The following is a 12,191-nucleotide window of genomic DNA, read 5'->3' as shown; positions in this document are numbered from 1 at the left end:
ACACTCCGTAGTGATATGATTGAGTTCATCGCCCAGCCTCTTGAATAATCATCCCTTGCCTACTTTGAAATGAGGTTTGGAGAAGTAGCTGTCTATCATGTGGCATTTTCTTTGGTCTGTCAATGCCACTATCTACATAGTACAAGCCCAGGGTACCAACTACAGAACTCAGCATGCATGAAGTCATATCGGATGAGGTTTTTAATAGTGTGGAAGTACCTAAAAAAGGATGCAAAACAATAGTATTAACTGCAATTACCATCATTAACTCACTGAATAGAAAAGCTCATTTTGTGGTGGAGACTGCTATTCAGAAACAAAGTATTGCCATGGGATCTTTTACGCCCACCTGAAAGGGCACACTGCCTTGGTTTTAATGCCTTATCCAAAAGACGGTACCTCTGACAGTGCAGTACTCCCTCACTGGTGTGTCAGCCTAGATTTTTGTGCAAGTCCTGGAATGGACTTCAACCTGGAACCTTCTGAATGATTGACAGGAGTGCTACCAACTGATCCATGGCTGGCACCTAAATGATTCATAACTGAGGGCTCTGCAATGCAGCTGACTTTTTAACAAACTATACAGCATATAATAAATCATAAGCATATATTGAGGCCATTTGGCCTAATGGGTCCATGCTTGGCTCTCTAATCTAGTCGGTCCCATTCCCCCTGCTTTCTCCTGTGGCCCTGTAAGTTAATTTCCCTCCAAGTGTCCATCCAATTTCCTTTTAAAATCATTGATCATCTCTGCCTCCACCACCTTCAGAGATATCCAGGTTGTTGCCACTCACTACGTAAAAGAATTCTTCTTCACATCCTGTCTGCACCAGAGCAGGAATCGGCCACTTGGCCCTTCAAGCTTGCTCTGCCACCCAATAAGATAATGGCTGATCTGATTGTGGCCTTTACTCCACTTTTCTGCTGACACCCCATGACCCTATATTCCGTTGTCGATCAAAAAACTGTCTAGCTCAGCCTATACTGCTTTCTGGGGTAGAGTATTCCAAAGATCATCAACACTCAGAAGAAATTCCTCCTGATCTCCACCTTAAAATGGGAGACCCCTTATTTTGAAACTCTGCCTCCTAGTTCCAGATCTGCCCATGAGGGGAAACATCCTCTCATCATCTACCCTGTCATGCCCCCTCAGAATCTGATGTTTTAATAAGATCACGAGTTTAAGGTGAGGGGCGGGAAGTTTAAGGGGGATTTGAGAAAGAACTTTTTTACCTAGAGGGTGGTAGAGGCGGGTTGCCTCACATCCTTTAAAAAGTACCTGGATGAGCACTTGACATGTCATAACATTCAAGGCTATGGGCCAAGTGCTGGAAAATGGTATTAGGTAGACAGGTCAGGTGTCTTTAATGCATTGGTGCAGACTCGATGAGCCGAAGGGCCTCTTCTGCACTGTATTATTCTGTGATCCTCTCATTCTTCTAAACTCCTGCTATCGCCTCCCTCCAATCTCCTTTGCTTAAAGAAAAACAACCCCAGCTTCTCCAACCTAAGCTTGTATCTAAAATCCCTCATCCTGGGAAACCAAGGACCTCTCAAGGACCCTAACATCCTTCCTAAAGTGTGACCAGAACTGGACTCAAATAGTGGTGGCCTAAACAGAACTTTATAAAGGTTCAGCAAAACTTCACTGCTTTTGTACTCTACCTTTATTTATGCTTTGCTGATCTCTCCCTCATGTCCTGCCATCTTCAAAGATCAAGGCATATACCATCCACCCACCTCCCCCTGTCCCTGCACACTCTTTAGAACTGTGCCATTAAGTTTATATGACCTTTCCCCATCCCTTCTGCCAAAATGCATCACCTCAAATTTTTCTATTAAATTCCATCAGGCACTTGGCTGCCTATGCATGTTCTGGTACAGTTGTTTGCTACCATCCTGATTGCCACTCCAAATTTTGTATCATTGGCAAATCAAAAAAAGCAGTGGTCTTAGCACTGGCCCGTGGGGAAACACCACTGTCTACCATCTTCCAGTATGGAAAAGCAACCATTTACCACAACTCACTGTTTTCTGTCCTTAAGGCATTTTTTTTTTAAATCCAAGCTGACACTGACCCTCCTATTCCATGAGCCTCAATTTTGTTAGCCAGCTTTTTATGTGGTACTTTGTCAAACGTTTTCTTAAAATCCAAATAGACAACCTCCATTGCATTCCCTTCATCAACTTTCTCTTACTTCATCAAGCCAGCTATGCTGGCTATTCTTAATTAGCTCAAACCTCTGATTTTTTTCCCCAATTATTGTTTTTAAAACCTTACTACTGACGTTAAACTGACCAGCTTGTAGTTAATTAGGATTGTCCTGACACCCTTTCTTGAATAAGGGTGTCACATTTGCCACTCTCCAATCCTCTGGCACCTCCCCCATATTTACAGAAGACTGAGATTATGACTAGCCCGCTATCTCTGCCCCCACTTCTTTTAGCAAACTGAGATGCAAGCCATCCGGACCAGGCAACTTATCCACCCTAACCATTGCTAACCTTCTCCACTTCTCAATTTCCACCCCATCTATTACCTCTATCATCTCCACTCTACCAATATTTTGTCAGCATCTGCTTCCTTAGTAAACACCAATACAAAATAAACATTCAGTATTCTAGCCTTGCTTTGTGCCTCTATGCATATATCACCCTCTGTCCCTAATAGGCCCCATCCTGCCTCTTACTACTATTTACATGCCGGCCAACCAGAAGATTTTTGGGTTCCCTTTTATGTTGACGGCCATTCTATTTTTCTCCTCACTTCCCCTCTCAACCTAGATGTATTTGGTCTGGCTCTCACTTGAAGAATTCACCTGACATGCATCGTACACCCTCTTTTTTATTTCATCATATTCTCTATCCCCCTCGTTGTCCAAGGAGCCCTGGCGTTGGTTAGAATGCCCCTAGCCTGTACCTGAAACATCACCCATTGTTCCATTACAGCTGCTCCTGTTAATCTTTGCTTCCATTTACCCTGACTCAATCCCTTCTCATCCCATCGAAGTTAGCCCTCTTTCAATTTTGATGTTCTGCTTCAGATTGTTGTCATTTGACCAAATTAGCCTGTGCTGGATACATATTCCAAGTTAATTGGGGGAAAACATATTTCCGAAACCTAGGCATTCCATATACACCAGCACTCTTCTGCCTAAATGGAGACTGAGTATTGATAGTCTATTCAAAAAGGCAGGGCATCACTACAAATAATGAACTATTGATAAACTGCTGATATCCACTCATCTTTGTTGCTCATTACTACTGCCCCCTTTTAAGAACAGTAAAACCCTTCCAATGATTATTACCAGAACCCATACTACTCCAAATAGATGTTTGCACAGGAATTATTTTGAGCATGTATCCTCCTAGTGATTTTTTACAAAGAGAAACAATCTTATCAGTGCCCACGTAAGTTACAAGCATCAAGCCAGAAAGACACAGCAAGTGGCCAAGCTGTAAGAGCCACAAGAATGTCTGAACCCCACAACTATACACTTGATATCAGTAATGTGTACATTGTAGGCCGACTATGTAAAAGGTGTTTTCTGTACATATCGTAGTACAGCCATAAATCATTTGCATCTGTTGTCTGGTATGAGATTTACTTTAAAAATCAGTTGAAGTCTCCAAATTAAAAGGTACGCCAGACTTTTTTTTTTTAGAAAGGACATTTATTACTTTGTGTCTTAATACATTTATGTTGTAATACTTTCAGACTCATGTTCATGAAAAATGAAGACATTAAACCACTGGACGACCACACAGCTTTACACCAGCACCAGCTAGTCAGCAGCATTTAAACAGCTAAAGCTTGCTACATTTTTGCAGAACATAAAATTTAAACACCTGTAAACCAAGTTGAGCAACCTGATTGGGCTTGAGGAACAAGATTGTTTTTAAAACAAGAAACTGTTGAATAAATCACCATAAGATCAAGCTCAGTTTAAGAACATACAAAAATGTTTCAGAAAAACAATTACTCACCACTATTGAAAACTATAATTGTTTTGTAAACTGAAAATATTTTGATTTCTTTTTACATATTTGGAATAGCAAAACTATATACTGTGTTCAGAACGGATTCAAACTTTTTTCAAATGTAAACTGATGAGTGTCAACTGAAGCCTCAGTGAACTATTACTTCTGATGAGGGGCAGTAGTGCTAGATACCAGAAGTGATGCCATCAGGCCTCAGAAAAATTGCAGATAACCACAATATCAAGAGTTACCCTACATCATTGAAAACTGATTTTTAGTTTTACATGATTACAGCACACTGCTGAAGCAAATCCCTTTCCTCACCTCCCTTATCTTGCTTCATGGTCCACTGATGAATGATCCTGAAAGGTAACCAATTTCTAACATTCCTCAGATTTTGAGATTATTAACAATACAAACAAAACCGAGCCCACAGATGTAGGCTGCATAATTGCATTTAAAAAAAATATTTTTCAAAACTCAAAAATAGCTGTCAACACTGGCTGCTTTGGTATACTGTGAATTTTTGATTTTAAGCACAAACTGAGGTTGGAACATTTGTACGATACAAAAGAAAAACACATGGCACTTAGCCAATCCGAAGAGTGATTTTTCACTTCAGCATAAAAGGAAACCAACTTCCATTTAACAGAAATTGATCAACATCATGTCCAATTCCTCGAGCCAACTAAACAGTGTCAACGTGGGGACAAGGTCGGCCTGCATAGACCCACTAAGTTTGCAGCTTACTGCAAATGGTCACACCGCTCAGAATTATTCAGCACTTTATCACATTTTGGAAAAAAGGAATCATTGTCAAACTTTTGAATTTAAGTGTCCATTTAAGTCAAATTTTGATTTTAGAAATATCTAGTGTCCCTTTTTGTCTTTAACAATGAAAAACGTCGGCAAGTTCAACTTCTGCTAACCAAAACACCAAACAAAATCAAAAGAGGCAGCATCTCGCAATAGTAGCCATACATTACAATTAAAGCAGTGAAACCTAGATTGGAATATTTGGGGTATCATTCACTTTAACGAAAGACTTATGTGAGTCCAATTTCTTCCAGCACGCTACGAGGAGTCTCAGCTTCCTGTGGAGGCAAAATTAAACACTTTGGTAATCAAATTTAAAACACAAAAAACTAATGTTGGAGCAAACTGAATTTGCAAAAAAACAGAAAAATATAAAAATGGAAAAATAGAAAAGTGCTGGATAAAAGATGGCATGTTTGTGGGAGCCATGTATAAAAGTTTAAAACAAGTATTTTCTCCCATCCATCCATCCTTTAATGGAATGTTGCACCACTGCCTGGTAAAGAGGATAGGCAGGAAAGTTCCTGATCTGGAACCAGGAACTCAGGAGGTATGAAAGAGCAGCTTACCCTACTAATCTCCCTCCATCGAGACAGAGTTTGGCTTTTACTTTGCATTTTCCCCACCCATGATCTGGCCAAGGTCAATCCCTCCGTGAGGAACTGAGAGTTCAAACCCAGGTATTGCTATTCCATCCAATGGGACACCAGTGCACTACATCGCATGGGTGTAGCAGGTAAATGAGGTGACAAGAGACCAAAAGTTTTCAAATGCAATAAAACATTTTATAAACAATGAGTGGGTATTATTCAGAAGGGGTAACATGTTTGGAATTCACAGGCAACGCATAATTACGACTTACTTTGGCATCCTAATTAGGGGTGTGGCAAAAGGATAAAAAAGAAAAAATATAAGCATGCTGAAGACAGATGGAAAGCATTTTTATCCAGTTATGTAAACTGATTAACATCTCACTGGTGTGATCATTTACTTCATGCCCACTATTTTGGGGGAGGGAAAAGGTGAACAAAGGAAGAGTGGGAGGATAGGGGTTGCATAAAAAGAATTCAGCACTTCACAGTATTGTTTTGGCAAATTCAATGACTGCCAAAGAAATCCTTTGAACCGCTTTCCACACACCAATAATTTCAAAGAAAATGGTCATTACAATGGAGAGCTGTTGCAGTGATCATCCTCATAAATAATCCCTAAAAGGAATGCTTCAGAATAGTAATGCAAGTTTCGTGTCAAACAACAGTGTCAGGGAATAGCGATAACACTAACATAATCTTCCATTTATGACTGGATAGTCTCAAGTATGTTGAACAAGTGAAACAATGCAACAGTATTCCTGCATGCACAGAAAACATTGAGAGTTTTGTTTGTCACACTAGAGGGAAAGCACATGGGCTCATGACTGATAACTCAGACTGCCCAATCTCAACTAGGTTTGCCTATGGTGAGGTATTAAGCAGCTGCCAAGTACTGCTACAGAAGGATGAGCCACCACAGGTTTCTCTCACACCTCCAAGCAGAAAGGTCTGCGAGACATGCCTCTTTACCCAGTTAGTGAATGATGTGTAGCTGAAACATTCTACTTCAAGGTTATTTCCTGTACCTTGTAAGTTGGCAAATTCTTCCCTGTGGTGACAGGTGGACTATGAATATGGAAACTTAGATGGGAGTGAAGGAGCTTCAAATAAAATCTGAAGTGCGGAGTAGTTCAAGGTACATTCAATGCAAAGAAATATCCAGTGAAAATCACCAGAAATGTCTAAAGCACGAACAAATTCACAACGATGACTATATTGGATATAAACCATGTAATAATCTCCTTCAAAGTGAATTGTTGATCTTTAGCAAGTTTAAATAACAGAAGATTAAGAAAGTTAAATATCCTGTGAACAGAGCTCTGCTTTATAAGTAGGTTAAATTAGCTATGTACAAATGTTTTCCTTGATTCATTTAACCATTTTAAAAAAATAAATCAAATAATTCTGAGATGTTAACCCAGTCACTGTTTCTACACTTATAATCTGAATGCAGAATCTACACTAGAATAGGTGATCTGATTTTATTTATTTTTTATTTATTTATTGATACAGCACTGAAACAGGCCCTTCGGCCCACCGAGTCTGAGCCGACCATCAACCTCCCATTTATACTAATCCTACACTAATCCCATATTCCTACCACATCCCCACCTGTCCCTATATTCCCCTACCACCTACCTACACTAGGGGCAATTTATAATGGCCAATTTACCTATCAACCTGCAAGTCTTTTGGTGGTGGGAGGAAACCGGGGTACCCGGCGAAAACCCACGCAGACACAGGGAGAACTTGCAAACTCCACACAGGCAGTACCCAGAATTGAACTCGGGTCGCTGGAGCTGTGAGGCTGCGGTGCTAACCACTGCGCTGCCCAAAATGTCCAGCTTAATCACCAAGGATTAGCTTAATTGGAACAGTAATGCTCAATAATCTCCGATTGAAACTTAACCTTGGGTGGCCGTGAATGTGCAGAATGGAAGCAGAAAATATGGAAACTCATAAGTGACTCTTTAAAACAAAGTTATGTTTTTTTAAATCATAGACCTTTCAAGGCAGGTATTGTTGTTGGTTATGACCATGCTCATTCAGCAATTTCACCATTTCTAATCAATAAATACACAATAGATTAGCAATTAGATGCTCAGATGCATATAAAACATAGCCACAGAAAACAGCATTTGATGCATGCAGGAAGGTTTTTATTTATAACATGCCAGAAGCATGCACTTTTTAGAACATAAGCTTAAAGCAAGCTGTTACTTACAATCACTAAATAAACCATTAACAATTTCAGTCAACTTAATGCACAGCAACAAAGGCAAAAAAAAACAATCACAGCAGGACTCGGAAACAGTTAGTGTAAAATATATACTTTAAAAAAAAAACTTGATCCCTGAAATGTCTTTGTACATCGGACTGTAATATTACCTTGTCTAATACAACTTTTCCTTCTCTTCCCCTCATCCCCTCCACTTGGGTCCCATATAAAACTGCATCAATCCAAGGCTTATAATGCAGATTCATACTGTTAAATACAACTCATTTTTAAAGCACTATGAATTAAAACACATATATACTGGGAATAATCACTAATTGACCGAAAGAGCCTTCAGATAGTCAAAGAGATGATTAACAGATTTGCTTGAATCTACATTATCTGTTATCATTTACATCGTCTATCAGTGAATACTGAAGTGGTGAGATCTACAGTTTCCACATTCACTTCACTGTGTAAGATTTCAAGGTGAAGGTGAGCCATGAGGCTATTCCACAAATCCATACTTCAGGCTCGTGACAAACTGATTTAGATGGAACTGGAAGCATTCAGTACATCTCCCTAATAACTCACCCTGTAATCACCTATATGATTACAGAAAAAGATAGAACTACAGCATATCTGTGAGGGTACAATGGGGTAAAATGTTACGCAGTTTTTAGTTTCACAGCTTACAAGGGTTGATAATAATGACTTGCCCAAAAAGACAGCTTATGAAAGAAAAGCATTTGTTGCTGCATATTCCAGAAGGAAACAGTATTACAGATCAATCGTTTACCACTAAGAACAGAAGATAACTACTGTCTCTTGGGCAGGAGGGGGAATTGGAAGAATGGGGGGAAACTGTCACAGGCACAATTTGAAAGGCTATAACATCTCTTGAATTGGCCACAGATTTAATTCACTTGGAACAACTAGTTATCCAGATTATTCCTACCCATGGGTAGCAATTTCAAAGCATGTAGTATTCATGTAGATGGTGTAACTTGTTCAATGCACATTCCAGTCTCTCCTAGTACAGAAGGTAGGATTAAATTTACATAGGAACAGAGTGACACCGCCTCACTTCAAAGCTTCCAAAAGGAAAAAGAAATGCAATTAAGCCTGATTCATAGAAAAATCCATACTGCAAAAATTTGTTGAGTACAAAAGATATTAGTTAACATATCTATAAAGCAGATGTATATATTAGGCCATAGTAATGTTACCTGTTGCTCAGATACAATGATCCCCATTTCTGGGAAACTTGGGTTTTAATACCTTTCTCCTGGTCAGGCCCAAATTAATGGTATTTTACACAAAAAGCACAATCTTTTTAGGGAGGAAATAGGAAGAAAGATCTCATCTTACTGTTTCAATAGGACCCTTTAGTATAAATTTGTTTAACATGTAGAAATGTGCAACTTTGGTACACAATTTTGTTCAGAAGAGACAAGGGAAGATGGAGTGCAACCTGAACTATGCAATATGAGATCGCTACTATTGCATTGCCATGTTCTCACCTGGCCACACTACTACAGCTCTAGCTCTGATCTCATCCCCTCTGCCATTGCTGCTCTACAATATGCTTGTATGCCTCAGATGCCAGTACTCTATCCTTGCTCATCTAACTTTATTGCTAATGCTTCCTTCACACCACCTTTTGACCTAATCTCCCTAGTGCCACTCACTGATTGCATTGTCATTTTTATTGTGCATCCTTGCCACAGAAACACTTTCTCTGCTAACATGAATAAAACAAACTGTAAAATTACACAAAATCGACTGAGGGGCAGTAAAAGAAAATATTCTGCCCAACTCTATGCATTATCCAAATAAACTTGTCAAATTGCTATCGCTGTAAAAAGCAAGCTCAGAGCATCAGGTTACATTATTAAAAATTAAACTTATTATGCAATCCTATTGGAATGAGGGTTCCTAACTGCATAGAAAATACCTCCAACTGATCTCATTCCAGCCCCTTCACACTCTGAAGCCAGGAAACCTACACCATTAACTTTGTTGGGTGAAGTAGGACACATAGATATTTCTGTTTTCTCTAATTTGGAACAAAACTAGGTATGTGAAGACCTAATACATATACACAATGGCACTCAAGAGTTTGAGGGAACCAGAACACAAACTGGTAAAATGTATCGCTGGTGAAGTCGTTTCAAAGATCTAACACTGTAATTGCGAAAAAAGAAATCCAATTGTGTGTTTCTGTTCTGTGCTTCACACATCAATTGGAACACTTTGCATTGGCACTGACAGTCTGGAGCCACCTTATACTTATTGGACAGCATTGGGAAGAGTTCCAGAAAAACAGAACATCTCTTCTTTGGTAATGCTGTGACAGCACAAGAGAACAGTGATCCCAGTAAGGCAAAATTAAATTCCACACTTCTTCTGGGGAGGCCATAGTTATGTGCTAAAAATCAACTTCCCCTCCCCCATGATATTCTGAACCTGCCCTTAGGAAGGAATTAAGCATGTGCATTCACACCCTCAAAGATAAGCATCTCCTCCGATATCCACAGGGGGAAGAGGCAAACAACCATGGCACAAGACAGTGGCAATGGCATAATCACTGAAAATCACTGAAGACATTTCCCGAGAGCCACTAGGCTCTGCAGCTTTCTTTCAACATACAACTATATAAATATAGAGGCCAGAAAACATTTGACGGCCATGGAAGGATGTTAGACACAAGTTTGCAATTAAACTAAATTTTTCAGCCTGCTGTAGCTCGACAGTAAAACGGATTTAAACAAATCTAAATTTTGAGTTACTTTTCTTCAGCTAATAGGTTAGGCTAAAATCCAGAAAGGTGGGAGGGCAATTGATTGAACAAGACTGCATATATTAACAGCATAGCAGTAAGTTGCTTTTCTGTGCTCCAGATCAATCAGTTCTGATCCCATCTTATCCATTTGCTATATATGCGAAAACTGAAGCTGATCCTCTACTTGTGTTGATTACCAAATTCTGCAGGCTGCTGTATGGACCATTGCAAATACCAATAGGACTTCTTTTTTTTGAAAAGTTAGTGTAAATTCAGAGTTACATGACATTACAGCTGTCACATCTAACAAAGCTTGAAGATCTCCAGAGAAGGCCAAATACAGCAGTAGCAAACCTGCTTGATGAACAAACAGCAATGAGCCCAAATGAAACAGACCCAGTGCCAGTAAATCCAACATAGTTAATGTTGCAGCTTTACTATTCAAGCAAGGATTACATAGAACAAGATTTAAATGAACAGAGCACAGACATAAATTGCTTGTATATGAAAGACTTGCATTTATATAGCACCTTTCACAACTACACACACTAGCCTGCTAGAACAGAACAAAAAGCAAAGCATGTTCTTGTTATGTTTAGTTATTTGTATTACGTTCAAATGAACAGCTTCATACAGCCAAGAAGCCCAGGACAGCATTCCACCAACAGCAAAGCAGCCATCGTCACCTCCTCTGAGTCACCACGCAAGATGAGCCAAGGCATTAGTATACAGGAACATTAAAATATTCGTGGCGTGGCTACAGGGGAACAAAAGAAATAAAATGCCAACATTGTCTTGTGTAAAGAGCATGCAGATCATATTAATACTAACAACTGTGGGATGAAATTCAGGGTCAGTATAAAATGATAACATATATAGATGTTAAAATCCTGTCACCCATTACAGAATGAATTCAGAAATACTGAGGCCTGTCACCATGACTTCAATCAGAAAGCAAAATGCAGAAAGTTAACAAGAGGCAACAAATAACAGCATGCTGGAATAAGGGTGCTGCTTAATTAAAAAGGCAACCTTTTTAATATTCTACAGACACAGCTTACATTGGTTAATGAGTAGCAAATCACCAACAGATAGGATTGCTTAAGCAGTTAATGGCTACATTCACATATCAAAAACATTGATGAAAAGGTACAATGTGTTTGAATGACAAAAGGAAGACTGAGGAAGGGTTAACGATATCTTAATATCCTTCATTCTAGCAGGATTGAATCATACCCATTGCAAATAGTTCCATCTCAAATATGGTTACCCACTAATACAACTTGTCAATTCAAGATAATATGAACAGGTGAAACTCCAAAGCAACCTCCCAAAGACACAGAAAATCAATTTAACAGAGAACACTGAAAATAGAAAGTCGCTCGTTCAGAACATCAAAAGGCTTTGGGCTTAGACTCTCCTTATTGTCTGTGCATAAAATGTTAACCCGTCTACTCTCTTCATGCACAAACAGAACATTCTGGAAACACAAAATACACACAGATCTACCAGCATCTATAGAGAAAAATGGTTGAATACAAATATTAGCTTGCCTTTTCTTCCACAATGCATGTGTATTTCCAACATGTCCTGTTTTCACATGCCCTCCAGGTCAGTTACTCTAAGAGGATAGCTACACATGAAGGGTCAATTTCAAATATACAAGGCTTTTCCTTATGGATAAAGGACTAAAATGAGAATGAGTCCAGGCATTCTATGCAGATTTTTGAAATAAACATTTTATATTGGCTACAGTTTCCTTCTAATTTCAGTCTCAATTTTTAAGTTAAAACTGCCAATT

General features: G+C 39.1%; 1 protein-coding gene across 6 annotated transcripts in view; it reads right to left on the bottom strand.

The window, feature by feature from the left end:
• Positions 1-3,658: 3,658 nt before the first annotated feature.
• Positions 3,659-12,191, bottom strand: part of LOC137374288 (AP-1 complex subunit sigma-2) — a 54,155-nt gene continuing 45,622 nt past the window's right edge. For 4 of the 6 annotated variants that reach the window (XR_010975777.1, XM_068040097.1, XM_068040098.1 and 1 more), the window contains one exon: positions 3,659-5,075. Coding sequence is in view for 4 of the 6 variants with exons in the window: in XM_068040097.1 (XP_067896198.1) it covers positions 5,028-5,075 (48 nt within the window). In the remaining 2 variants the exon portion in view is untranslated. Of the gene's footprint in view, positions 5,076-7,531; positions 11,148-12,191 lie in introns of those variants that run through there. The other 2 variants (XR_010975778.1, XM_068040096.1) reach the window with 1 other exon arrangement.

This window comes from Heterodontus francisci, chromosome 10 (assembly GCF_036365525.1).
Source record: "Heterodontus francisci isolate sHetFra1 chromosome 10, sHetFra1.hap1, whole genome shotgun sequence".
In the NCBI taxonomy this organism is placed as follows: Eukaryota; Metazoa; Chordata; class Chondrichthyes; order Heterodontiformes; family Heterodontidae; genus Heterodontus; species Heterodontus francisci.
Note: the sequence above shows the minus strand (reverse complement) of the source record. Positions and strands in the feature narration are given on the sequence as shown.